At 33.7% G+C, this 27,409-nt stretch overlaps 2 protein-coding genes and 3 non-coding genes across 6 annotated transcripts in view; 4 read left to right on the top strand and 1 right to left on the bottom strand.

The window, feature by feature from the left end:
- The window catches only part of LOC127724604 (40S ribosomal protein S4-like), a 399,059-nt gene that overhangs the window by 364,741 nt on the left and 6,909 nt on the right, over positions 1 to 27,409 (top strand). The window contains exons 1-4 of one of the 2 annotated variants that reach the window (XM_052231623.1): positions 21,847 to 21,919; positions 22,532 to 22,612; positions 24,772 to 24,952; positions 27,017 to 27,114. In XM_052231623.1, the coding sequence (XP_052087583.1) occupies positions 21,917 to 21,919; positions 22,532 to 22,612; positions 24,772 to 24,952; positions 27,017 to 27,114 (363 nt within the window). In that variant the 5' untranslated portion in view covers positions 21,847 to 21,916. Of the gene's footprint in view, positions 1 to 21,846; positions 21,920 to 22,531; positions 22,613 to 24,771; positions 24,953 to 27,016; positions 27,115 to 27,409 lie in introns of those variants that run through there. The other variant, XM_052231624.1, reaches the window with a different exon arrangement.
- On the bottom strand, positions 687 to 21,767 carry LOC127724582 (zinc finger protein 236-like). Its single transcript, XM_052231593.1, has 9 exons — positions 21,481 to 21,767; positions 16,820 to 16,960; positions 15,815 to 15,894; positions 14,930 to 15,080; positions 14,242 to 14,373; positions 13,243 to 13,316; positions 9,221 to 9,324; positions 6,759 to 6,825; positions 687 to 2,963 (listed from the first exon to the last, which is right to left on the bottom strand). Exons 1-9 carry the CDS (start codon positions 21,750 to 21,752, stop codon positions 1,891 to 1,893), a joined length of 2,094 nt encoding a protein of 697 aa, XP_052087553.1. The 5' UTR covers positions 21,753 to 21,767; the 3' UTR covers positions 687 to 1,890.
- LOC127724971 (small nucleolar RNA SNORA16B/SNORA16A family) lies at positions 25,344 to 25,472 on the top strand. Its single transcript, XR_007992766.1, has one exon. It is a non-coding gene; the product is annotated as a small nucleolar RNA SNORA16B/SNORA16A family (small nucleolar RNA).
- LOC127724970 (small nucleolar RNA SNORA16B/SNORA16A family) lies at positions 26,141 to 26,269 on the top strand. Its single transcript, XR_007992765.1, has one exon. It is a non-coding gene; the product is annotated as a small nucleolar RNA SNORA16B/SNORA16A family (small nucleolar RNA).
- LOC127724972 (small nucleolar RNA SNORA16B/SNORA16A family) lies at positions 26,801 to 26,930 on the top strand. Its single transcript, XR_007992767.1, has one exon. It is a non-coding gene; the product is annotated as a small nucleolar RNA SNORA16B/SNORA16A family (small nucleolar RNA).

Raw genomic sequence — 27,409 nt, 5'->3', positions numbered from 1 at the left:
TTTCTTGCCCCTAATTCCTAAACGGTTTGAGCAATAACCCCCCAAAGCCAATCCTAACCATCCCTTTGTGGTATGGAAACTTGTGATATAATTTCAGAGAGATCCATACACCGTTCCACAAGTTATTGTCTGGAAACTAGAAAAATGCTTATTTGGGCCCCTTTTTGGCCCCAATTCCTAAACTGTTAGGACTATAACCCCCAACCCAGGGGTTAAAAAATCCACTAGCCCGACGCCCGGGACTAGACTATTACACCTCGGGCAATTAAAACTTGTAACCCAATATGCCCGACGGACTAGTCACAAAAAATTCTTGGCATTTCCAAAATAGAAAGTGGAAAATCCTCTCATCACTATTCTATATATATAGCTATCTTAGCCAAACAAATTCAATTACGTCATCCGGGAGTCCAAGAATTTGAACCCATGTTTTAAAAATAAACAACTAACTCTGGGTGGACCGGTATCATGTATTGATCGCAATTCATGTACTTTCAATATCAATTTCTCAGTACAGGGGGTATTGTACATTGCTTATGCCGAGATTTTTAATTAATCGTACTTTGGTGTATAATGTAATGATCGATATTGACCTGTCTTGTCGGACAGCTGTTGAGCTTGAAACCATGCACAATTTATTTCAAAATATTTTAGTACGGCCACCACAGGAACTTTTTCAGTTTAAAACGAAAAACAGTAGATGAAGGGGGTAATGAGGCTGAAAATTCATCCCAAAAAATGCCAAATACGACCAGGAAAAGCGGAAAAAACCATTTATAGTGTCATGGACAGAAAGATTCCAATTGGGCAAGGTCGGCTGTTACTGATGATAAACAAGAGATGATGTTTTGTGAATATTGCCGTTACTTTCCTGATCACGCTGATAAAAAATCTGCTTTGTATGTGGGAACAACAAATATGGGAATTGAATCACTGGTTTCACATGACAAGACCAATGAACATGTTTTCTGTGCCCGAAAATATTTAACAACCCATAGTACAAGGGAAATCCAAAAAGATGTCTAGAGATCCTTGTTATAATTAATAAAACAAAAATTTATTCAATTTATTTTATTAGATACAGTGTATATTGCCGCTTTCAAAACAAAGGACACCTACTATGTATTATGCAACAAATTCTGAATTTGTAAGGCATACTCGGGCTAGCAGGCCAGTTTTGATTGGCTAGCAGTTCTACTAACAGGGCTAGTAAAATCCTGCTACCAACAAGTCCTGGGCTAGTGAGCTGTAACACAATTTTTTAACCCCTGTCAACCTTCCTTTTGTGGTTATAAACCTTGTGTTTAAATTTCATAGATTTCTATTTACAAAGTTATTGTCCGGAAACCAAATGTCTTTGGACGATGCTGACGACAACAACGATGACGTGATACCAATATCCGACATTTTTTTTAATTTTGAGATCTAACATTCACAATTTTTTAATTTTTAGTTTTTAACCAAAATTTGAAATTTGTGTCTTGGATGGCAAATTACAATCATAATGAACCCCTAAAGCAAAAGTTAAAAAAAATTGATGAGGTTTAACACTTAACCTTTGCATTTTGTTGAGCATGGTCATAATTGGAAGAAATCTGTGACTTTTGCACATGTTTTGCTTTTGATCTCTTTGAGCCAATTCCAAGTTCAGGAACTGCTAAAAATTGATCATAGACTAAATTGTTCAAGAAACATGTAACCATATGTTCAAGGAATGCCTTACAGGTAAGTTTTTGAACTTTAATTAAAAAATGGACAAAAAGTGGCTTGAAAAATGATGTGTTGTAAGATTGGCACTCAGTATATAATCTTATTATATATATCAAACTTAAAAAAAACATGCAAAAATATCACTTTCCAAATTTCTTTGTCGCCTAGAATAAGCTGAAGTTACTGACTTGTCACAGGTACATTTATACAACATTTTGCACAAGTTCCCTCATCTAAGAAAACAGACTCTGTATCCAGTGCATTCTGGGAATTGTCAGCAACCAGTGCATTCTGGGAAGTATCAGCATCCTTGTTAACAGCAAGATCAGCTAAGAGTGTTTTGTTATCTGAATAATCAATTGTTGTGCAGCCAGCCATCATCTGTGCAGACTGTTGTGTCAAGTCTAGAACGATGGGAGTTTCACAACTACTGACAGCAGGATACGTTTGTGAAAGTGTCACATCCGTTGATTTCAGATGGCTTTTAGATATATCTACTTTCTCGGTTACAGCTGTTGCCGCCGCCTGTACAGCACCCTGTGTCAGATTAACTAACTGTGGATAAACTAAAACATTGTCGCCTAGATTAGTTTGGCTATTGGTTAATGTTGCAGAACTCAAGTTCGGCAACTCGACTGCACTTTCAGTTTCAAACCGTTCACCATTTGGTGTATCGGTCACTACCTTTGTAATCAGGAAGTGTTGTACTTTGACAGTTGGTTTTCCATCACTTTGTTTAATTAGAGGACTTGCCAGAGGTATCGCTTCAATACCTGACACAGGTATAGTGCCCATGCTAGGCTGAACTGTGGCAACATTAGGTTGAATTGTGGCAGCTCCACCACTTCCTCTGGTCATTGCTTCCAAACTGCTTAACAAGTCATAACCAGTCTCTTGAGTATTGCTAGGGATCTGAACCTGTATGCTATCTACCGGAGATATAGTTGAACAAATGCATTTTCCATGATCGATTATATTCGTAAAACTGCTACTACCTTCAACTTGGTTTCTAGACATATCGGAGGGATTGGGATTGATGATCGTGCTTCTTTGATTTTCATCAATCACTGTTATATTTTGTTGAAGAACTGGAGGTAGATTTATTAATGTGCAAGCTCCTTCTGACGAAGGCACTATCTGTATTTGACTGATCACTTGAGGAATGTTTGACCCATCTTCAGCTGAGTTCTGAACTGATGGGGATGATTGTAACATTGCAGGAGTGATTTCCTGTAAACTGCCTGGACTGTAATCTAAAATTAGAACAAGGCAAATGTAAAAAAAAAAGTTGTTTCTGGTTAACCATATTATTTAACTCCTCCACTCAATTTTTTTGTTATTCCAGGTTTTTAAATCATTTTTTTGTTTTTTTTCAACTTTTAGATACACAGAAGATTCATTTTGAGTCACTGAAATTTTTGACATGAAATAAGTAAGAAATTGATAACAATACCTGATGATCCTCTTTTTCAATGATAATAGACTTGAAAAACTTTACAGACTGGAAAACTTTACCAAGATGTTCATGAACAAAGGAAATCCATTTGGGAATGACAAATTTCAAATCTAAACAGTTTGTGGGGGTTGGAAGGCACTTTTTATGGCCATCGCCCTTACAATTGCATTTTACTTTGAATATATAACCACAATATTTGAACTTCATGACCACTTGAGGAATGTTTGACCCATCTTCAGTCAGTTTTGAACTGATGGGGGAACATTGCAGGAGTGCACCCACCCATACAAAAATAACTCAAGTGCCTTCCAAACCACCACCCCCACCCCCAGTTAGGAACATCCCTAAGTCATACATTATGAATATTGATATATAATAACACAATAAAAATAGGCAATTTATATTCCAATTTGATAATTAAAATTATTTATATAATAAAATTTAATATAGATCCATACACTTATCCTCAAGTTATTGTCTGTGAACCTGACAAAAAATTGTTTTTGTCAGGCCCTTTTTGGCCCCTAATTCCATAACAGCTATGACAATAACCCCAAAAACTAATCCCAACCTTCCTTTTGTGGTGTGGAACCTTGTGCTAAAATTTTGACCAGAGAAATATCTCTTATACTCAAGTTATTGTCTTAAAACCAGACAAATAATTGTTTTTGGCCCCTTTTTGGCCCCTAATTACAAAACAGCTAAGACAATATCCCCTGGAATCAATCCCAACCCTCCTATTGTGGTATCGAACCATGTGCAAAAATTCTTACACATCCATACACTTGTACTAAAGATATTGTCTGCAAACTAATTTATTTTCCATGAACCAGTAAAACTGACCTTTTTTGGCCCTTAATAACAAAACCGTTAGGACAATAGCCCCCCAAAACAATCCCAACCATCCTTTACTGGTATGGAACCTTGTGCTTAAATTTCATAGATCCATGAACTTATACTCAAGTTATTGTCTGCGAACCAAAATGTCTTCAGAAGCAGACAACACCATAACATAATACCAATACGAGGTCGTATAACAAGAGTGCACACGCTGAAATGTCTCGCCTTCTTTACTAATCACTGATATTATGTTGATAGTCCTTAATATAAAGCTTTATTACAACTGTCACATAAACTTAACAATAACGAAGAAAACTAAACATTGACCAATGAACCATGAAAATGAGGTCAAGGTCAGATGAACCATGCCAGGCAGGCATGTACAGCTAACAATTCTTCCATACAACAAATATAGTTGACCTATTGCTTATAGTTTAAGAAAAACAGACCAAAACACAAAAACTTAACACTGAGCAATGAACTGTGAAAATGAGGTCAAGGTCAAATAAAACCTGCGCGACTGACATATAGATCATAAAATATTTCCATACACCAAATATAGTTGACCTATTGCATATAGTATTAGAAAAAAAGACCAAAACTCAAAATCTTAACTTTGACCACTGAACCATAAAAATGAGGTCAAGGTCAAATGACACCTGCTAGCTAGACATGTACACCTTACAATCATTCCATACACCAAATATAGTAGACCTATTGCATACAGTATAAGAAAAACAGACCAAAACACAAAAACTTAACTATAACCACTGATCCATGAAAATGAGGTCAAGGTCAGATGACACCTGCAGTTGGACATGTACACCTTACAGTCCTTCCATACACCGAATATACTTGACCTATTGCTTATAGTATCTGAGATATGGACTTGACCACCAAAACTTAACCTTGTTCACTGATCCATGAATTGAGGTCGAGGTCAAGTGAAAACTGTCTGACAGGCATGAGGACCTTGCAAGGCACGAACATACCAAATATAGTTATCCTACTACTTATAATAAGAGAGAATTTAACATAACAAAAAATGTTAACTTTTTTTTCAAGTAGTCACTGAACCATGAAAATGAGGTCAAGGATATTGGACATGTGACTGACGGAAACTTCGTAACATAAGGCATCCATATACAAAGTATGAAGCATCCAGGTCTTCCACCTTCTAAAATATAAAGCTTTTAAGAAGTTAGCTAACACGGCTGCCGCCGCCGCCGGATCACTATCCCTATGTCGAGCTTTCTGCGACAAAAGTCGCAGGCTCGACAAAAATCAGTAAGATCAGTTCATCAAAAGATATTCTAATGTACATGTAAAATTATAGCAATTTATTTCATCTGATATAAGTGTTTAATATAATTATTTTAATTTAGTATCAAAATGGTGGTTGTTTTTGTATATTATCCAAATTCAGGTCTCAAAACAATATTCATTAATCTGGCACCATTACTATTTAATTTGAAATCAATCATGTTTAAAATATAAAACATTATTGACACAAAGTGCCAAAATTTAACACAAATTCTGAAATGCTTGCCTGGTATTTTACAAAACCTTTCATATCTTATTCCTGCATGGTTATGTTCCGAAAAGCTAAGTAGTTCTAAGAAAAAAGTAGAAAGTGATTTGTCATTAGATGTGAATTGATCTTACGTGCAACAATTGCCCCCTTGTATACCAACTGATCATCATGAAATTAGTATTTTTGTAGTATTCTTATTCATTCCTATTAAGTTTGAAATATTTGGTTTTGTTGCTTTAGAAAAGAAGTTTAATCAAAGTGATTGTTAGCACTGATGATGTAAAGATTGCTTTCAATTTGGATTGTGATCTTAAAATTTAACATTGCATTGTATTGAGCAAAGAAAAATATTTAGGCAATATTTTGAATTGAGTTATCTCCTTTTGTCTGTAATCGTTTCACGCAATCTAAAGGAATAAATATTTTCGATTTAAATAAAAACAAGAAGTTGCACATGAGGTCGTACTAAGCATACCCCACTTGTAATTCCAGTGGCGGATCCAGAAATTTTCATAAGTGGGGGCCCACTGACTGCCTAAGAGGGGGCCCACTCCAGTCATGCTTCAGTGATTCCCTATATAATCAACCAAATTTTTCCCACAAAAGGGGGGAGGGGGGGGGCCCCTGGGCCCCCCTAAATCCGCCACTAAATTCATAGTATCGGAAAACAGGAAGTAGGTATCTGACAGATCTGAAAAGTGCTCACATACTTAAACTCAGCACTGCCAAGCTGCTGACCAAATATGAAGTCATTCTGTTCAGTTGTACCTGCGAAATGTGTGACGGAAAATATGTTGGACAAAAGGATGGACGGACAAGGTGAATGCAATTACAAATATGAGGATGATGATGATGGATAGCCAGTGGCAAACTAAATACAAGTTCAGGATGAGAACACATTACCGGTAATGTGATATGAATATGACCTCTGCTTTCTACTTAATTGGATTTTTAATGTGCTAATTCATTAGGTAACAATCAGTAGGAAGACATGTCATCCTACCCAAACACATTATTCTGACTCCAGGCCTTCCAGTCTTAATTGTTTGCTTTTACTCCTAAATGCTGCATGCTTAGAGGAGAAGCAGAAATTACCAATTTTAAAGTCTGGTTTGACATGGCTGGGGATTGAACCCAAGATCTCCCACACTCAAAGCAAGCATGCATCCATACTGGTACTTTAAACTGTACAATAAATTTATCTACATCTTTTCTTACTTTGTAACTGGTTTTCTTCAACTGGATCACAGAGCATTAATAACTGATCAGCATAAGATTGTATCACCTGAAAAAAGTGAAAAACTTGACAATGATAATCATGAGTTATCTCCCCTTTGTCATTTGTTCTATGCATATATAAGAGTACTTCTTAAGTCAAGGCTAAGGGATGTTCTTATATTGCTGTAAAGTGCAAGGAACCTTGATGCTCACAGATCCAAGAAACATCAACTGTAACTGCAGAACACTGTTTCTCTGATTCTAACTATTATCTGTGGAATTGACTGAAGACATCATCCAAACAAAAGTAATATGATTATATTTTTGTTTATTGTGCATCCACCCAATATCCTTTTACTCCTAATCTATCATTACACTTGTCACGCTAAATATCCTTTCTGTGCAGAAGTGACAGTACACAATTATTGATCAATCATTCTATTATTACAAGTAGCATTGTAAAATACAAATTAAACTCTCTTTTTACTCTTATTTCATTGTGACATTTACACTTCATTTCTAAAAAACACAGATAGGGAAGGATCCCAAATATATTAGTTCTCAAAATGAAAATAATAAAAACCTATTGTACATTTTATGATAACCTAGATTTAGGGTCTGCTCACTTCATACTTTTGCAGGTTTTAATTATTTTTAAACATGGTTAACTAATTTTTCTCTGCTATCTGCAAGCCAAAAAATAAAAAAAATGAGTATTTGACCTTTACCAACCAATCATGAAAAATGACCCTATACAAAATAATTGAAGACTGATTTAGGTTTTTCTGATAATTCTTTCGAACAAATTTAAAAAAAAATAAATGCGGATAGTGTCCACATGTGGACACAGATGATGCCCCTGCTTGCATATCATATAGTTATAAAGGGACATAACTGAAGAATGGTAAAAGTGACGCTACCCAAATTTGAACTTGATCTGAGTTTTGTGGTAATAAGCATTGTGTGTAAGTCTCATCACATTTGGTTGAGGCTAACTTAAGTAGAGAACAGAAACTAAAAATTCAGCAATTTTTCTATTTGTAAACACGCATGACTCTAGAACGGTTGTGTATAAGTTTTATAACATTTGGTTGAGACAAACTAAAGTTAGAGATCGGAAACGAAAAATTCAGCAATTTTTATGTTTATAAAGGGACATAACTCAAAAATGGTGAAAGTGTCACCACCAAATTTCGTACTTAATCTGTATTATGTAGTAATAAGCATTGTGTATAAGTTTCATAACATTTGGTTGAGGCAAACTAAAGTTAGAAAACGGAAACAAAAAATTTGTACTTGATCTTAGTTTTGTGGTAATGAATATTGTGTATAGGTTTCATAATGTTTGGTTGGGGCAAACTAAAGTTACATAAAGGAAACTAAAAATTTTGCAATCTTTCCATTTATAAAGGGCATAACTCTAGGACGGTTAAAAGTGACGCCACCAAAATTCAAACTTGATTTGTGTTTTGTGGTAATAAGCATTGTGTATAAGTTTCATAACATTTGGTTGAGGCAAACTTAAGTTAGAGAACGGAAACTAAAAATTTTGCAATTTTTCCATTTATAAAGGGGCATAACTCTAGAACGGTTAAAGTGACGCCACCAAAATTCAAACTTGATCTGAGGTTGAGGCAAACTCAAGTTAGAGAACTGAAACCAATTTTGGGACGTATGGACATACGTACGCATGTACGTAGGTACAGACGGACAAGGGTAAAACTTAATGCCTCACGGCGAGGGCATAAAAAAATGAAAATAAAATAGTTTTCCTTCACCTACAAATTAGATATTTAAATCTGAGTCAGAAAAGGGCAATCCAAGAATATGTTAGTGATGTTCGCTACTCTGTTTTAAAATAACAAGCTTTTTAAAAGACTGTTATAGATTGATAGTATATAAATAAAGGAACTAAAAAAGCAGAAAAAAATGAAGGGTCCGTGTGCTTGTTTTCGAGATATAAGCCATTGAAAATTTGGCGGGAAATGATTCCCTCTAGATTTTTCTTACATTTAACATTGACACCTTTTTTCTGTCTAAAAGTATGAAAAAATAACAAGGATTTAATAAGATTTTCAAAGATGGCATTTCAAACTATATTCAATCAAATTATGAAAAGAAAAGTAGGGGTCAGTGGGAAAATTTTTTTATTGGTACTACATGGATAAAACCAGAGGATTCCGAATATCTGGCAAAAATTCAAAAACAAGAGGAGCGAACATCCTTAATCTTCCTCTATTTCATATTGTTAAAGTGACAGTAACAATTGAGTACATATATATTGGGAGGGCTGTTCCATTTAAATTTAAACTCCCCCCATATCCAACATACTTTCTATGAGTATTTTGCATACATCAAATGGACACAAAACCATAGATGACCTGCAACACATGGTCAAAATTAAAATTATGTTCCTACCCTCCCACATTCATTTAAGTGGAATAGTACAAATCTATACTTACCCGTTCAGATTCTACATCTCTTTCATGATTCTTTTTATGAATTTTTAGACTGTAATTTGTAGTAAATGCTCTTGGACATCCATCACAGGAAAATGGCTTTTCACCTGTAATAAATCAATATCTACAATTGTAGAAATGAACACCTTGATATATATAAATGATTTTTTTCCTTCTTGACTTATTTTGTGTGTTAATCATATGTAATTTCACTTGTTCAATAAAATGCTTCGCTGGGGCGCAGCTTGATACGACCGCAGAGGTCGAACCCTGAACAGTTGGGGCAAGTATGGACACAAAATTCAAGCTTGATACAGCTATGACTTTGGATTGTCATTAAATATTTGACACAGCATAGGTTTCTGACACAGGATGAATGTGGTGTAAGAACTGGAAAAAATTTAATTTACCTATTATGGTGGAATCTCCATAAACTAAATTGTTTGTTAATTTCAATATATCAAAGAATATGTAGAATTCAATGTTTGATGTAATGTAATAAAGTTGAAATTTGGACCGTTTTTGTTCAATGTGGACCAATTTGGTAACATGTATAAATAATCAAAAATCTAAATACATGAGAGCCCATTTAAATACATCATAAAGGTATTAAAATAGAAAGTGACATCATAGTCATGGCTAAAAATAAACAAAAATCCTTAATCAGCAACATTTAAAGTAATATCTAAAAATAAAATTCCTTTGTAACCATAAAAGCCCATTTAAATACATCATAAAGATATTAAAATAGAAAATGACATCATAGTCATGGCTAAACATAGCAAAAAACCCTTAATCAGCATCATTTAACAGTAATATCTAAAAATGGAAATTACATCATAAAGGTATTAAAATAGAAAATGACATCATAGTCATGGCTAAAAATAAACAAAATCCTTAATCAGCATCAGCAACATTTTATAGTAATATCTAAAAATAAAATTCCTTTGTAACCATAAAAGCCCATTTAAATACATCATAACAGATATTAAAATAGATAAAATGCTCCGCAGGGCGCAGCTTGATACGACCGCAGAGGTCGAACCCTGAACAGTTGGGGGAAGTATGGACACAACATTCAAGCTTGATACAGCTTTGGATTTGGATTGTGATTAAATATTTGACACAGCATAGGTTTCTAACACAGATTGAATGTGGTCTAAGAACTTAATAATTTTAAATTGGACATTCACCTATTATGGTCCAATATCCAAAATCTAAATACATGGTTAGATTCAGCATATCAAAGAACCCCAAGAATTCAATTTTTGATGAAATCAAACAAAGTTTAATTTCGGACCCTTTTGACCTCAATGTGGACAAAGTTGATAACGGGGCCCAAAAATCAAAAATCTAAATACATGGTTAGATTCAGCATATCAAAGAACCCCATATATTCAATTTTTGTTGAAATCAAACAAAGTTTAATTTTGGACCCCGATTTGGACCAACTTGAAAACTGGGCCCATAATCAAAAATCTAAATACATGTTTAGATTCAGCATATCAAAGAACCCTAAGAATTCAATTTTTGTTAAAATCAAACTAAGTTTAATTTTGGACCCTTTGGACCTTAATGTAGACCAATTTGAAAACGGAACCAAAAATTAAGAATCTAAATACACCGTTAGATTCGGCATATCAAAGAACCCCAATAATTCAATTTTTGATGAAATCAAACAAAGTTTAATTTTGGACCCTTTTGACCTCAATGTGGACAAAGTTGATAACGGGGCTCAAAAATCAAAAATCTAAATACATGGTTAGATTCAGCATATCAAAGAACCCCATATATTCAATTTTTGTTGAAATCAAACAAAGTTTAATTTTGGACCCCGATTTGGACCAACTTGAAAACTGGGCCCATAATCAAAAATCTAAATACATGTTTAGATTCAGCATATCAAAGAACCCTAAGAATTCAATTTTTGTTAAAATCAAACTAAGTTTAATTTTGGACCCTTTGGACCTTAATGTAGACCAATTTGAAAACGGAACCAAAATTTAAGAATCTAAATACACAGTTAGATTCGGCATATCAAAGAACCCCAATAATTCAATTTTTGATGAAATCAAACAAAGTTTAATTTTGGACCCTTTGGACCTCAATGTGGACCAATTTAAAAACGGGGCCCAAAATCCAAAAACTAAATACACGGTTATATTCAGCATATTAAAGAACCCCATGAAATCAAGAATAAAACCCCATTGAAATTGGTCAAGAAATAAGCAATTTATAGGAAGTATCTTCTTTTGCACAATCCTGTGCTATTAAATATTTCTTGCTATTGCGCAATACTGTACAATTGACAATTTCTTGCTATTGCGCAATATTGTGCTATTGGATATTTCTTGCTATTGCGCAATACTGTGCAATTGAAGATTTCTTGCTATTGGGCAATACTGTGCAATTGAAGATTTCTTGCTATTGTGCAATACTGTGCAATTGAAAATTTCTTGCTATTGCATAATACTTATATAATAATTTACACATCCTGTTTGGTGTGTATCTCCTACCATATCATTATTATTTGATTTTAAATATAAATCAGAAATAACCAACTTAAAATGGAAAATTTAAAAAGAAACAAAAAAGGAAAAAAAGAAAAAGAAAAAAAAATAAATCCCCCCCCAAATTTTTTGAACCCCCATTATGATTCATCACCCCCAAACTCAATCCCAGCCTTCCCTTTGTGGTATGGTACCTTGCAGTACAATTTCAGAGAGATCCATACACTTGAACACAAGTTATTGTCTGGAAACTAGAAAAAAATGTGTTTTTTGGCCCCTTTTTGGCCCCAAATTCCTAAACGTTTAGGGCAATTACCCCCAAACTCAAACCCAGCTTTCCCTTTGTGATATGGAACCTTGTAGTACAATTTCAGAAAGATCCATACACTTACACACAAGTTATTGTCATGAAACTAGAAAAATGCTTGTTTTTTGCCCCTTTTTTGGCCCCTAATTCCTAAAATTTGGAGGCAATTACCCCCAAAATCAATCCCAGCATTCCTTTAGTGATATGGAACCTTGTGGTACAATGTCAGAGAGATCCATACACTAACACACAAGTTATGTCTGGAAGTTACAAAAATGCTTATTTTTGGCCCCTTTTTGGCCCCTTATTCCTTTACTGTTAATACCATAACCCCCAAAATCAATCCCAACCTTCCTTTTGTGGTATTGAACCTTGTGGTAAAATTTCATAAAGATCCATTCACTTAAACTAAAGTTAGAGTGCGAAAACCAATGTGTCTTCGGACGACGCCGGACGACGACGACGACGCCAACGTCATACCAATATACGACCACAAAAATTTTTTTGCGGTCGTATAAAAAGCTTTTCCTGGGTTCAACTCAGTCACGACCTCAGGTTATTTGGTCATTATCCAAATTTTTCATTGTGATGGCATGAAAAATACATGGTATTTGACAGTCTTATCTTAAGAGTGTTTTTACATTTGAAGCGATTTACACCACTTTTAATACATTTATATAAAGTCATTGACAGAGGAAGTAGCTCAAAAATTGATTGTCATCAATGTAGAATAAGCTCACTATGTAATTTATGCAATTGACAGTGCATATCAAGTCTCAGTAATTTTAGAGGTAATGTACACAGATCATTGCCCACCAACTGGCTGCAGAAGGTCCCATCATCATCAAAATAACAAAACCAAAAAAAGCTATGACACTGTAATCATTATTCAAGTTATCTCTATTTTCTTAAATTTTCCATTGATTTTTCTATGTAACAATTTTCCTTTCTTTTGCAATACTCTTATAAACATGTATATGAGTGTTCAAATATTTACTTATCTTCATTTTATGACAAAATATTAAAACTTAATTGTAGTTTTTCAAAATTACACTGATTAAAAATGATTTTCTTATACAATCTCATATTTAAGGTATATATGCTAAGAAAATCAAAGAGTGGTACTGAAATTCTTAGGGTGGAGGAGCACCACCCTTAAATAACCTGTGGGGATCCCTGAATTTATAATAAGAGGAATGAACCAGTACCTGTATGACTTCTTATGTGTGTTTTTAGGTGATGACTAGCTACAAAAGCCTTGCCACATCCATTCTCATCACACCTGTGAAACAGAAATAAAAATTATACATCGTAGTTACAGATGGATAAGTAAAGGTTTATTATCCAGGAGGTAAGATCAGGTAACCTTTCAACAATATTCAGGATGAGAACATGCTTGTTGATGTTAACTTGATCACTTGTGTATACCCAACACTAGTAAGATGTCACATAAAGTGGATACTTAAGCCAGTTGTTAATTTTTTACAATTTCAATGCAAAAACCTTACAAGACCGGGTTAAATTTGAATTCCATATTAATATTTTTGCTTTCTGCAAACTGTTGATGCAGCAATAGTTTTGCACATTCTATATGATAGCAAAATAAGCAAAAATAAACCTGCACAAAATTTCCACTTTTACTGAAGTTAACATGTTTTAAAATATCTTTAAATGACTTATTTCAACAGATAGTTTACTTCCTCGTCTATTTATAATCTTAAGTGGATACTTATCATATTGACAATTATATCACATACATGTATCCTTATTTCTATATGCAATATGAATAATATGCACATTGCTTTTTCCTGTTCAATGTTTTAACTTGTTAGCTAGTTGATTAACAATTCAAAGGAAGATATGTCAACCCTATTCAACTTATTATTCTGACTACAAGCTGACCAGTGTTTGCTCTTTCCAAAATGTACATGACAGATTTTCATCTAAAAATATTGACTTGCTCACTCAAAAATGACCTTGAAATGATTAAATATGCTAGGATATAAACATAGCCATTTTCGTACTATTTATTCTGATCATTTCGATATTTATCAATAGGACTAATATACTTTCGAATCGATTGAAGAATGTCAGTATTTTTCAATTTTAGGGCAGTATTGGTTATACCACCTTCTTATTTGCAAATTGGTTTATAGGACAAATATATACTTTAATATATAAGGACTAAAGAGGTTTAATGTATTTACTGGTAAGGTCTTTCACCGGTATGTGTTCTTTTATGTTTTTTGAGGTCACTAAGGGTAGTGAAGAATTTCCTGCATTCTCCCTCTCCACAGTTAAATGTCTTTCCTGTATGGATCCTCTGGTGTGCTCTCAATCTGAAAAATAATTAAAAATTATTGTTTACTTTTTAACATCTCATTGCAAGAAAGTCAAACTTTAAACAATTTTTACTAACTCAATATCAAGATAACTTTGGAAAATGACATCTACGTAAGCTATTCTGTCAAAACTTCCATCCAATTTAATTTTGTTAATGCTAATCTTCCCCAAAAAATACAAATGACAAATTCTTTGCTTTGCTATAGGAAAGCCCAAAATTCATTCTGAAAAATATAAATCAGGTGCACCTTAATCAATTTGTTATGGTTTGATCACTTATTGTACTTACAGAAGGATATTTAATTTTATGCTGAACAGACAAGTCTAATGGACAGAACATATACAATGTTCTCCCATAGACATCTTGGCATTATAAACGAAATTTACAAGTAGGAACCTGGTTCTGACACTGACAGAGTTCAAATTTTAAATTAGAATTTGAAAGTAATATTTGAGATGACTTTTAACAAATTCAGAAATGTTTCAGACTTCTGAAATTTCCTAATCCCATAAACTGCAATGACTGGATGCAATCCTCAATATTTATCATACCTGTATAGTGTGGTGAAAGCCTTTTCACATTCAGGTAAATCACAGTTGTATGGTTTTTCTTTTGTATGAACTCGTACATGAATTTTCAGGCTGTAAGAAGTAAGGAAAGCTTTGCCACAGCCTCCTTCATTGCACACAAATGTATATTCTCCTGTAAGGAAAGGTTAAGATGCATAAAAATCCAAAGTATCATTAGGCCAATATAAAAAGAACTCTTTTGAATGGTTATCATATCGACCCAACTTCTGTATTCCTCAAAGTGCCTACTCTGAAATTATTCTTGCCAATTTTGGTAGTGATTCTTGACAATATTGTAGGTCTCCCCTCATATATAGAGATACTTCAGGGTAAAAAAGTCATTGTGACAACATATTACAGTTGTTTTTTAATAATCAGTTGATACATAAATCATGATTTTCGACTTAACAAAAGTTCAGGCAAAAATATACTATGTCTTAATTATCTCCCCTGGCCAAATCACAGATTATTTGATTTATTCAAAAGCCTTTAATTATATGTTTGTTTTTAGATATATCTTATATCATGATGAGGATCATCAATCAAGGATTTTGATTTAATTTTTGCAAATTAAATAGAATAAAAATACAGAAAAAGGTCATATGGATCACTTATCCAGAGTTACCTCCCCTTAAGATGATTAGTTAACAGGTACAGATCACTGTTGATGTTGATTCATTGTGAAACTGGGTGTTGAATGAAAGTGATAGCACTCAGGTGTATATTCCTGTTGAATACTAGCTACAGAGAGGTACAATGTAATTCAGAGTGAATCACCCAAAAACAGTGTGAAACTTCATCAAAGTTGATTTTTACCTGAATAACCTTGCAGTATATTTACTTATTTACTTATGGCATAGGCTTTACCTTTATGTGTCTTCTTATGAGTTCTGAGATTTCCAGCAGTACTGTAAGTTCTAGAACAGTCCGTGTAATCACATTGGTATCTATAAAAATAACATATATAATTCATTGTGGTGAAATTATTTTGTGGTTAAAAAAATTTAGAAACTCATTTCAAAATTACAAAGCATCTCATGCACATTGAATTCCTATGAGGGAATTGGCTATACAACCTACAATCTATATGTACTAGTTTCTATTTTCAGCTCTTCAATGTTTGTTAGAGGTTTTTAATTACTAAATATGCTGGCTCAAATACACATCAAAGTTGGCACTGCATATTTTTTTTATTATCCTGCATTGGACCTTTCTACTATACTAATACAGGTGTCCAGATAACACAAAGCGAATATGTATACTAAATGTATATAGTTTCCTGGTATCCTTCTTCTGTTGCGAGCTAAGGGTTATGTCAAATTACTGTTTACGTCACAGTTCAATTTGGTGTCCTCCATGCTGCCACATTTGAGTCATGTCAATTTCTTTCAAAACAAATTCAACGATTCGGATGGAAAAAAAATATATGCAAAATCAATTGCAGGATAAGAACAATAACTGTTTAGTGTCAAACTGTCTTTAAATATCAGCTGTATTCGGCTTGAAACAGGAGTAATAGCTCGCTGAAGCTTGCATTACACATGTTTCTTAGTCTCATACAAATACAGCTGATATTTAAAGACACTAAACAGTTATTGTCTATATATTTTTATATTCATAAAAAAGTGCTTCATGTAATTCTACGAATTCTGAAATGCAAATTTGTAGGAAATGTGAGAGTCATGGAATTCTATATAACGTGCCAAATCCGTTCGGTGAGGTTTGTTGTCATAGCGTTTAATTTCTTTTTCATGTTGGTCTCTACATAATTTCCACCATTTTTGAGTTACAGAAAAGACCAAAGGAACATTCAAACTCACAGGTCGAAATGAAAATGACACTAATACATAAAACATAACATAGAAAATCTACCTTTTAATTTCTTTTAGTTTAGTCTCTGGATTTCTACTTTCAACAGTCACAGTAGCATGCGATGGATTACTGGGCATAGATCTGTCTCCTGGGTTTATCTGCATACATATCTGATCTTCAGATACTGTGTGTTGTATATATCTGAAATAGACAATATAAATCTTTTTATTGAAAACAGTAAAACACTATATATCTATTTGGAAATTCGTGGACAGTTACTTTTTTCCTGACAAGTAAAATTCAGTTTAATTTTCTCAGGCATTGTCAGGGACAAGTACTAATAAAATGCTCCGCAGGGCGCAGCTTGATACGACCGCAGAGGTCGAACCCTGAACAGTTGGGGCAAGTATGGACACAACATTCAAGCTTGATACAGCTCTGAATTTGGATTGTGATTAAATATTTGACACAGCATAGGTTTCTGACACAGAATGAATGTGGTCTAAGAACTTAAAAATTTTAAATTGGACATTCACCTATTATGGTCCAATATCCAAAATCTAAATACATGGTTAGATTCAGCATATCAAAGAACCCCAAGAATTCAATTTTTAATGAAATCAAACAAAGTTTAATTTTGGACCCTTTTGACCTCAATGTGGACAAAGTTGATAACGGGGCCCAAAAATCAAAAATCTAAATACATGGTTAGATTCAGCATATCAAAGAACCCCATATATTCAATTTTTGTTGAAATCAAACAAAGTTTAATTTTGGACCCCGATTTGGACCAACTTAAAAACTGGGCCCATAATCAAAAATCTAAATGCATGTTTAGATTCAGCATATCAAAGAACCCTAAAAATTCAATTTTTGTTAAAATCAAACTAAGTTTAATTTTGGACCCTTTGGACCTTAATGTAGACCAATTTGAAAACTGAACCAAAAATTAAGAATCTAAATACACGGTTAGATTCGGCATATCAAAGAACCCCAATAATTCAATTTTTGATGAAATCAAACAAAGTTAAATTTTGGACCCTTTGGACCTCAATGTGGACCAATTTAAAAACGGGGCCCAAAATCCAAAAACTTAATACACGGTTAGATTCAGCATATTAAAGAACCCCAAGAATTCAAGAATAAAACCCCATTGAAATTGATAAGAAATAAGCAATTTATATGTAGTATCTTCTTTTGCACAATACTGTGCAATTGAATATTTCTTGCTATTGCACAATACTGTACAATTGACAATTTCTTGCTATTGCGCAATATTGTGCTATTGGATATTTCTTGCTATTGCACAATACTGTGCAATTGAAGATTTCTTGCTATTGCGCAATACTGTGCAATACTGTGCAATTGAAGATTTCTTGCTATTGTGCAATTAATACTGTGCAATTGAAAATTTCTTGCTATTGCACAATACTTATTATATAATAATTTACACATCCTGTTTGGTGTGTATCTCCTACCATATCATTATTATTTGCTTTTAAATATAAATCAGAAATAACCAACTTAAAATGGAAAATTTTAAAAGAAAAAAAAAAAGGAAAAAAAGAAAAAAAAAAAATCCCCCCCCCAAAATTTGTTTAACCCCTTATGATTCATCACCCCCAAACTCAATCCCAGCCTTCCCTTTGTGGTATGGTACCTTGCAGTACAATTTCAGAGAGATCCATACACTTGAACACAAGTTATTGTCTGGAAACTAGAAAAAATGCTTATTTTTGGCCCCTTTTTGGCCTCCAATTCCTAAACGTTTCCGGCAATTACCCCCAAACTCAATTCCAGCTTTCCCTTTGTGATATGGAACCTTGTAGTACAATTTCAGAAATATCCAAACACTTACACACAAGTTATTGTCATGAAACTAGAAAAATGCTTGTTTTTTTGCCCCTTTTTTGGCCCCTAATTCCTAAAATTTTGAGGCAATGACCCCCAAAATCAATTACAGCCTTCCTTTTCTGATTTATGGAACCTTGTGGTACAATGTCAGAGAGATTCATACACTTACACACAAGTTATTGTCTGGAAGTTACAAAAATGCTTATTTTGGCCCCTAATTCCTTAACTGTTGGTACCATAACCCCCAAAATCAATCCCAACCTTCCTTTCGTGGTATTGAACCTTATGGTAAAATTTCATGGAGATCCTTTCACTTAAACTAAAGTTAGAGTGCGAAAACCAATGTGTCTTCGGACGACGCCGACGACGACGCCAACGTCATACCAATATACGACGAAAAATTTTTTAATTTTTGCGGTTGTATAAAAAATGCAAAGTGGAGCTGTTGTTTTCTTTTCTTCGGTGAGATGATAATTTATTTTCCTGTTTTTCAGTGGTATTACTTTTTTCAAAAATTATGTGTTGATGGCATGCATTGCATGTTTAAAACAGCTCAGAGCAAAGATATTTGGAACTTTTAAAATCAATTATGACAATTTTAAAGCATCCTGAAAATATTGTAGGTATATATAAGCTGAAGCATATATTAATTTTAAGCATATTCAAAAAATGTATGTCTTGTAAGATTTTTTGTTCCAATCAACCAAACTTTTTTACATAAAAAATCTGTAAATCAACAAATTAAAAAATCCTTGCTTAATAGGGGAAATAGCTACATATAAAAAAATATAATACACTGTATCATTAACTTTTTGCTAGATTCATTCACCACCTTTTGTTAAACCATACACCACTGATAGATATTGGCACCCAGGCCTAAATTATTATATTGTTTGTTTCCCCAATCCCGACCCTGCCAAGCAGGTGTGGGTAGGTAGGTAGGGAAATAATTTTATTTTTCCAAAAAGCTTGAACATTATCGGATGATCCGGCAAGCCTGAAAATCGGAAATGAATAAAATAATATTTGACTAAGCTTTGACAATAAAATTTTATGAGTAGGACCATTTTTGCAGGGTCGGTCGGGATTGGGGAAACAAACAATATTTTATTTTAGGCCCCATACCACATTTTCTTATATCAATATATAGACTACACAAAAGCATTTCAAATGTACAATGTATTAGAAATGTAGCCATTTGACATGACTGGTCAAAATATGTTATAAACATTTGTGCAATGAAGGGGAACAAAAATGTTCATGTTTGAGGGCCGATAGACACAAACTGAGAAAGGCATTGTTTGACATGCAGCACCCATCAATTTGTGGACTACATGCATATATAGCATGGACAATGTTGTAAATACAAAACATGTAGGCAGTGTTTCATCACTTTATATCCATTTATAAATAATGGTTGGGAGAGTTTGTGCATGTTAGTTATAGGCAGCTTATTTAAGGTAGCGTTATATTTATATATATAGGTGGGGGTCAGACCTATAATACGACAGTCCCATAATCTGACAGTCCTTTAGTCCGATAGTCCGACAGTCCTCTTATCCGACAGCCCATAGTCTGACGAGCGGTCACTTTTCTCTGAAAAATATGCCTATATAGACCTGTAACGTTCGTAAATTGGTATATTTTTTCACACAAGTGTGAACAGTGGAATCCGCCACGGATTACACTCCCTATCGGTAGTTAATGGAGATGTGTTACTAATGTATTAACAACAATATGGGCAATCCCCGCCTCAACAGAAAGGGAGCGCTAAAACATCGGGAAGTCTGTTATTATGGTGGAAGAAGCTGAGGTACACGTAGAGAACCAAGGGGCTTCTCGGCGAGAACAGACAAAGAGTTATTAGCAGATTGATTTCCAGGTGAAAGTTGGGACTTTTCTGCTGTGTGTGAATAAGTACTGTCTTCACGTCATTGCCTATCTTTGTTCCGTTCTTTTTCACATAATTGGTGTCATGTCTTGATGATTCGCTTAGGTCCATATTATACTTTACATAGAAGTGTTATCATTTATCATTCAAAAGTTCAGGTTTTGGCAATTAAACCAGAAGAGACAAGATAGTAGAGCGATTTATATAGCCATACAAAAGTAGTGATAAGGTATCATTTTGATGACATAAAAATAGACGCAATTTATTAAGATTGCGTTCTAAATTCATCTCTATGAAACATCTTCTGAAAGTGTTACTGCATCTGGAAATTTGAAATAATGACACTATTACCATTTTATCAAAATTATTTGCTCTTTTAAAAACAATAGAAAGATAAAATCAATTAATTACTTCTATGTAAATCAATTCGATGTATTCGACTCTTATCCTCAGATATGAGAAGCATACATCTAATACATGCGACATTTCACATTCAACCACATAATTCAGTCTTCACAATGAACTTTTAAATCTTCAGGCCCGGAACTCAATTTTTGGAGAATTTTAGTTGGATAATACGTTGCATACATGCGCATGTATGAAAACATACATTCTTGTTATCAACTTCGACAATCTTAAATGATTGTTCAAACAGTATAGGATTTATAATTTCGATCCCATTACTACGCATTCCACTTTTGAGATTTTAAACACAGCTCACGTTTCAACAGTATACCAATAAGCATATATGAAGATGAGATTCATATCCTTTGCAGCAGCACAGCTTCGTGTCCGACCATCGGACTGTCGGATTATCAGACCGTCGGACTATTGGCCTGTTAGAATTTCAGGATGTCGGATTATAGCTACACTCCCATATAGGCTTGCAACACCACAGGCAAAGTCCCAGTGGAAAATTAAAAAAATTCATATTGTTGTGTGAGGTACTGATTCTTTTAATTTTATGAAAATTTACCCATTATTTTCCCTGTCATTTTCTATTTCACTATCATTGAAGTTGTATTGGATATTGTTTTCATTTAATTTTGAAACATGTGAACTTTCTTCCCCATTTTCGTCTCTGTCGTTTAATTCAACGTTACTTGGTGACGTTGTGTAATTTTCGTTTGGAGTGTTGTCATCACCGAGAGCGTTATTGTTTGTAAATTCATCTGAATCGTCAGAATCGAAGCAAACGCCTGTTGAATAAACGAAATCTTGTTCTAAGTCTGAAGAAGTTAGGTCCATTTTGACATGTAAATGAAGTAGATGCACGGAAATGTTATGACCGTACTCATTGGCTCTAGATTCAGCCTTTGACCAATTGAAAAGGATATAACAACAGATTATTGGGACGTCCATTTCATTTTCCATTGCATTCTGGGAACTTCCTTTTTTGTAAGGTAACCAACATGGTGGGTTCAAGATTATCGAAAGCGTGATATAAATCCATTGTATCCTAACTGATCCGACTACACATTTACAAAATAACAACATAAACATTAAGTTAACATATGCTAGATCAAACGTGTAACTCAATTATTTCAATATGAGTCTTACATTACAGGAAAATTTCGGGTAAATGATCCATACCTAAAAATTATAAATATATTGATGGGACTTGACATTCGTCAAATCGTATCGATTACATTGTCGAACTATTGAGAAAAGTTAAGAAAAATAAAATCGTCTAGTTCAAGAATTCATTCAAACATTTGAAACTCTTATTCGTGAATTATGATGTGTAAGAATAGCCATGACACGAGAATTTAGTACGTTATAGCAGTTAATAACCAATCAGCCTTACCAGGTACTTGACAGTTCTTGTCTACTGCAGTCCTAACATCCATTATGTTAATCCGGAAATATGACCTCAAATAAGACCACTGTTCAGTCAGTTTAGGTTAGATCTTTACAACTCTGGTTGAATATAAAATTATCCAATTACATGTATAAGTTTTAAGAAATGTTAATCTTTAGTGGCATTGCAATTATAACCTTGTGAAGTATTGTATTTTCTTTTTCAGGGTTATCGAGGGCGTAGAAAGTGTCTTAAACGTCTAACTGCACCAAAATCATGGATGCTAGACAAAATGAGTGGAGTGTTCGTAAGTAAAATTGTAACAGTACATTGTACATGTAGTCTCCCTCCTTTATCATGTTAGCAATAATATCTACTATGGTAACCTACTTGATAACAATTCTAGACTTGAACATGAATAATCTAAACCTGAATACATAAAATTAACAAGCCTTTTTAGGCCATGTAAAAATGATTGTTGGTTTCCCCTAACCCTGCCGGGCTTGTTCGTTTTTAACCTCCGTGTCAATTCTTATTTTCCTTTTTTTTTTGCAGATGAAATAAAAAAGACTAGTCTATTGACAATTTATATCAATGGTGCTTTTTAGAAGTGTCTGATAATCTCTTAAAAGTGTTTCAACATTGCTCAATTCTCATTCCTTCAGTTTCACATCAATTATACCACAATTCAGGGTTTGACACTAACTAAATGTATGTACTAGCCTGCAGGGCTAGTGAAATTGTTATTCTACTAGCCCTCCAAGTGCTTTCGGCACGACCCTATCTAGGAGGGTCTGGGGGCATGCCCCCCCAGAAAATTTTGATACAAATGAAGCTAAATCCTGTGTTCTGGAGCATTTCCAGAGGGTTTTGAACATGTTTTGTTTCATGAAATTTCACTGGTTTGCTAATAAAAAATACCAAAAAAAAAAAAAATCACATATTTTAATCATAATCATATATATTAAGAATGTGTTCGACTTATTTTGAAGACCCCTTTAGATCATTACTTCATCATCATCCTCATTTTACTTATCATTATTACTAGTGTCTTTAATGAAGATGGGTAAGTTAGGGATTTAAAAATACACCCACAAAAGAGGAAAGGTTTGCCCTTGCTTTTTTTTTGTCATAATTCTTCATGGACTCCTTCTTTTCCCTTGTTATTTCAGTTTATTTTTTTTTTACAGGACAAGATTTTATTCCTAAAAATCTGTATATTTTTACCAGAGACAAAGGAATTGTATAGTATACAAATCCTTGCAGAGACCTATAATTTTGTTTTTATGACAATAATTCAGTGATATTGTTTGCCTCAAATTACATTTGTATATTCGAAATACAGCTTTTTCCCCCAAGAGAAAATTCCCAATTACTAAAAAAAATGGCTTAAAATTCCTCCCAATAAGTTGTACATTTTTTCCAAACAGTGATGGTATCGGTAGTAATATATGTAAATTTCGTATTCATGTTATTATTTTGATATTATGAAAGCACTTTTGAGATCCAGGTTTCTGATTAGAATCCTCACGGCGTTTGTAACACACATGGTTTTCAATGTATTAAGTACCATCATCGTTTCCGTTTCTTTCCCCTCCTCAAAAGGTACCTTTCATGTTAAAAAATGTCTGACAATCAAAATATACGTGAATAAACTGTACAATAAAGACAGCAAAGGTCAGCAAAAAATCTGGGATTTGTTGACAATTAAAATTTTGTGAAATTCCTAGTTTTAAACAAAAACAAAATTTTGACTAGCCCGTCGGACTACTGTGATGAAAACTTGACTAGCCCTCCCTAATTTTTACTAGCCTCAGGCTAGTGGACTAGCGTTAGTGTCGAACCCTGCAATTTTTAGAATGTGAAACAAACATTAATTACAGGTTAACAACAACATTCTCTGAAAAACGAAACTGATTTTTCACAAAAAAATAAAATAAAATAAAAAGTTTTTCCTGCCTGTCGGGCCTTGATAATTTTCACATGTTAGGGGAAACCAACATTCATTTTTCAATGGCCTTTATTAACCAGACACTTTTCAGATCTTCTGGAGCAGCTTCAGCTGATGGCAATTTTAATTATGATTCTTTAGGGAAAGATATCAGAAAGTACCATTAATAAGTTAAAGTAAACAATGTTCAGCTTTTACAATTAGATCATTGATGGATAAGAGTTCAGCGTGGATTCCAAATTCAATGTGCTTAACGTGTTTCAGTTGCTCTTTGTTTACTTGTTTACAAAAGTTAAATTAAAAAAAAATGGAATGTTAGCAACAGAATCCAATCTAACCTTGATAAACTGTGGAAAAGTGAAAGTTGTTCTATAAGCTTAAAAAAAAAAAGACTGATTACCTGATGTCCAAATGCCTATGACAAGTGAAAGTCTTTTTAAAGGGGTAAAAACTGCTACTGAAATAAAAAAGAAAAATTGTCTCAATATTTGTGTGTTCTTTTTATCATTATATAGGCTCCACGACCGAGCACAGGTCCTCACAAACTAAGGGAGTCACTGCCCTTGATTGTATTTCTTAGAAACAGACTAAAGTATGCTTTGACATACGATGAAGTAAAGAAGATCGTACACCAGAGATTGATCAAAGTTGACGGCAAAGTCAGAACAGATATGACATTTCCAGCAGGATTCATGGGTAAATTGTTAAATTTGACCAAAGTCATTTAGTCAAACAAATTAGGGCACATATTCACATTTAATTAAGGTTATATCTCAATTTAGGTTATATCTCAATTCAATACTTTAAATCTGGTGTTTATTAACAGTGATAAAATGATAGTATTAATTGTCTGGCATGGTGCACATATTCTTGAAAGTGGCAACATTTCCTGATTCAGTTCTATTTGAGGCCAGCACCATATTGAAGAGGAATGAAAATTGATTTAAATCTGACAACAGCAACAAAATGGAAATAACATGGATAAATTTCTTGCATATAAAGCACTTTTCTGGATTTACCTTCATATATTTACTTCATGAAATTAACAAATTTGCATTGGTGAACAGCTGTTAACAAACACTAGCTATATAGGCCCTATCGAAGCTGAAATAGATCTGTTTGTCTTGTTCAGTCAAAATGAGGCCAAAATCAATACCAGTCTACGGTCGCTTACTGACTTGTGTCTGCATAAGCAATACCAAAGGCTTGAACAAACAGGAAATTTATGAAACCTTTTTACATGTTTTAAAGTACTTTCACATGTTATGTTCTTTTACTTTCATTTACTTTCATTAACTTTAACACACAATTATTTGTACTGTTTGTTCCTATCTTTGACAAATAAACATTTTTTTTCTAAGCAAGTTAGATGTATACAAGCTTGCATGTTTCTGAAATCTGTCCAATTAAAAATTGGGAAAGTCAAGGATAGGGAAAACAAATATTTTTTTAGAAAATTGCCATTTCACCATCAGATAAACATTTTTCAATTTATAATGACTTTTCACTGTTAGGCAATCCAAAATTTATATTTGTGGCATATTAGTTTATTTGCAAAGTTGCAACAGTTTTAAGTTTTCTTGTATGCGTTGCGAAACCCTACAAGCCATCTAAGCCATTGAAAAATGAATGTTGGTTTCGCCTATCATGTGAAAAATATTAAGGGCAGACAGGAAAGTTTTATTAAAATTATTGATAAGAACAAAATAGTGTCTCGCTATGTTGAAGACCTACTAGTGGCCTATCGGCTGTTATCTGCCTTTGGTCAGTGGGTTGTCTTTTTGACATATTCCCCATTTCCGTTCTCAATTTTATCTTGGAACATTTTGAATTGATTATAATTGGCTGTTATAATTGAATTTTCTTTCTTAAACAATTGATAACGCTAGGCCCTATCGAAGCTGAAATAGATCTTTTTGTCTTGTTCAGTCAAAATGAGGCCAAAATCAATACCAGTCTACGGTCGCTTACTGACTTGTGTCTGCATAAGCAATACCAAAGGCTGGAACAAACAGAAATTGAATCAAAACAAGATCCTGTGGTTAGATGTCATCATTCCAATTTTGAATTCTTTTGTTATATATCTTTGATTAAACCAAAACCACCAATAGGACCACTTGTTTTATTGATTCCTTACATATGAGTATGATAAAGAATGGCAGTCTTGTATTGTAGGTCACTTTCCTTTTCCTAGCTGTTTAAATTTTTATGTCTTGCATAAATGTCTCAATCTCCTAGTTGATACGATATTCCAGGGCATGTATTTCCTATCATGATTTTATTTGTAGATGGTTGCTGCTCACAAGGAAGCTATTTAACCAAGAGTTCCAAGTTGTGAAGTTGAAACCATCCCTTCGTAAATTTTACGAACGCCATCCATCGCAAGTTGGTTGACTTGCGGAATATTTGTTTCACAGATGACAACAAATATTTTTTAATTGTCATAACTACAATCCCGTCCTCTTTCCCGGAACGTGACCTACCAAATTCGACTTGTCACTGGGTTTGTAATAACATTGGCAACAGGACTGGCTGTTCACGAACAATAGGCCCTATCGAAGCTAGAAAAGAATGATTTTGTCTTGTTCGGTCAAAATGAGGCCAAAATCAATACCAGTCTACGGTCGCTTACTGACTTGTGTCTGCATAAGCATTACCAAAGGCTTGAACAAACCAGTAATAAATGAAACTAAAACAGGAGGCAGTTGTGACCTCTAAATTGAGATTGTAATTTTATTATTGAATTATTTTTTTTTACAGATGTTGTTACCATTGATAAAACACAGGAAAACTTCCGTCTTCTGTATGATGTAAAAGGTAGATTTGCTGTCCACCGCATCAAGTCTGAAGAAGCAAAGGTAATTTCTTGGCCAGTACCTAGAACATTTTATAACAATTAATTGAATGAAGATAGACTCGATATAAAAAAAAAAATCATTTAGAAATCAGATTTACAAGTAAGAAATTGATTGCAATTATGGTAAAATACTTATCAAAATAATAATTATTTTTACAAGGTATGGGATTTGGCCTGTATTGTAATTTTATGGGATGGACAAGCACTGATAATGCGCACATTTCGAAAATGATGCACAAAAAAGGTTAATCTGACAGTTAAATCTTTATTCCCGAATAAAACTGAAAGAGAGCATT

The sequence above is a fragment of the Mytilus californianus genome, unplaced genomic scaffold (genome assembly GCF_021869535.1).
Source record: "Mytilus californianus isolate M0D057914Y unplaced genomic scaffold, xbMytCali1.0.p SCAF_14, whole genome shotgun sequence".
In the NCBI taxonomy this organism is placed as follows: Eukaryota; Metazoa; Mollusca; class Bivalvia; order Mytilida; family Mytilidae; genus Mytilus; species Mytilus californianus.
The sequence above is the reverse complement of the archived record's forward strand: the minus strand, read 5'-3'. Positions and strand labels throughout refer to the sequence as shown.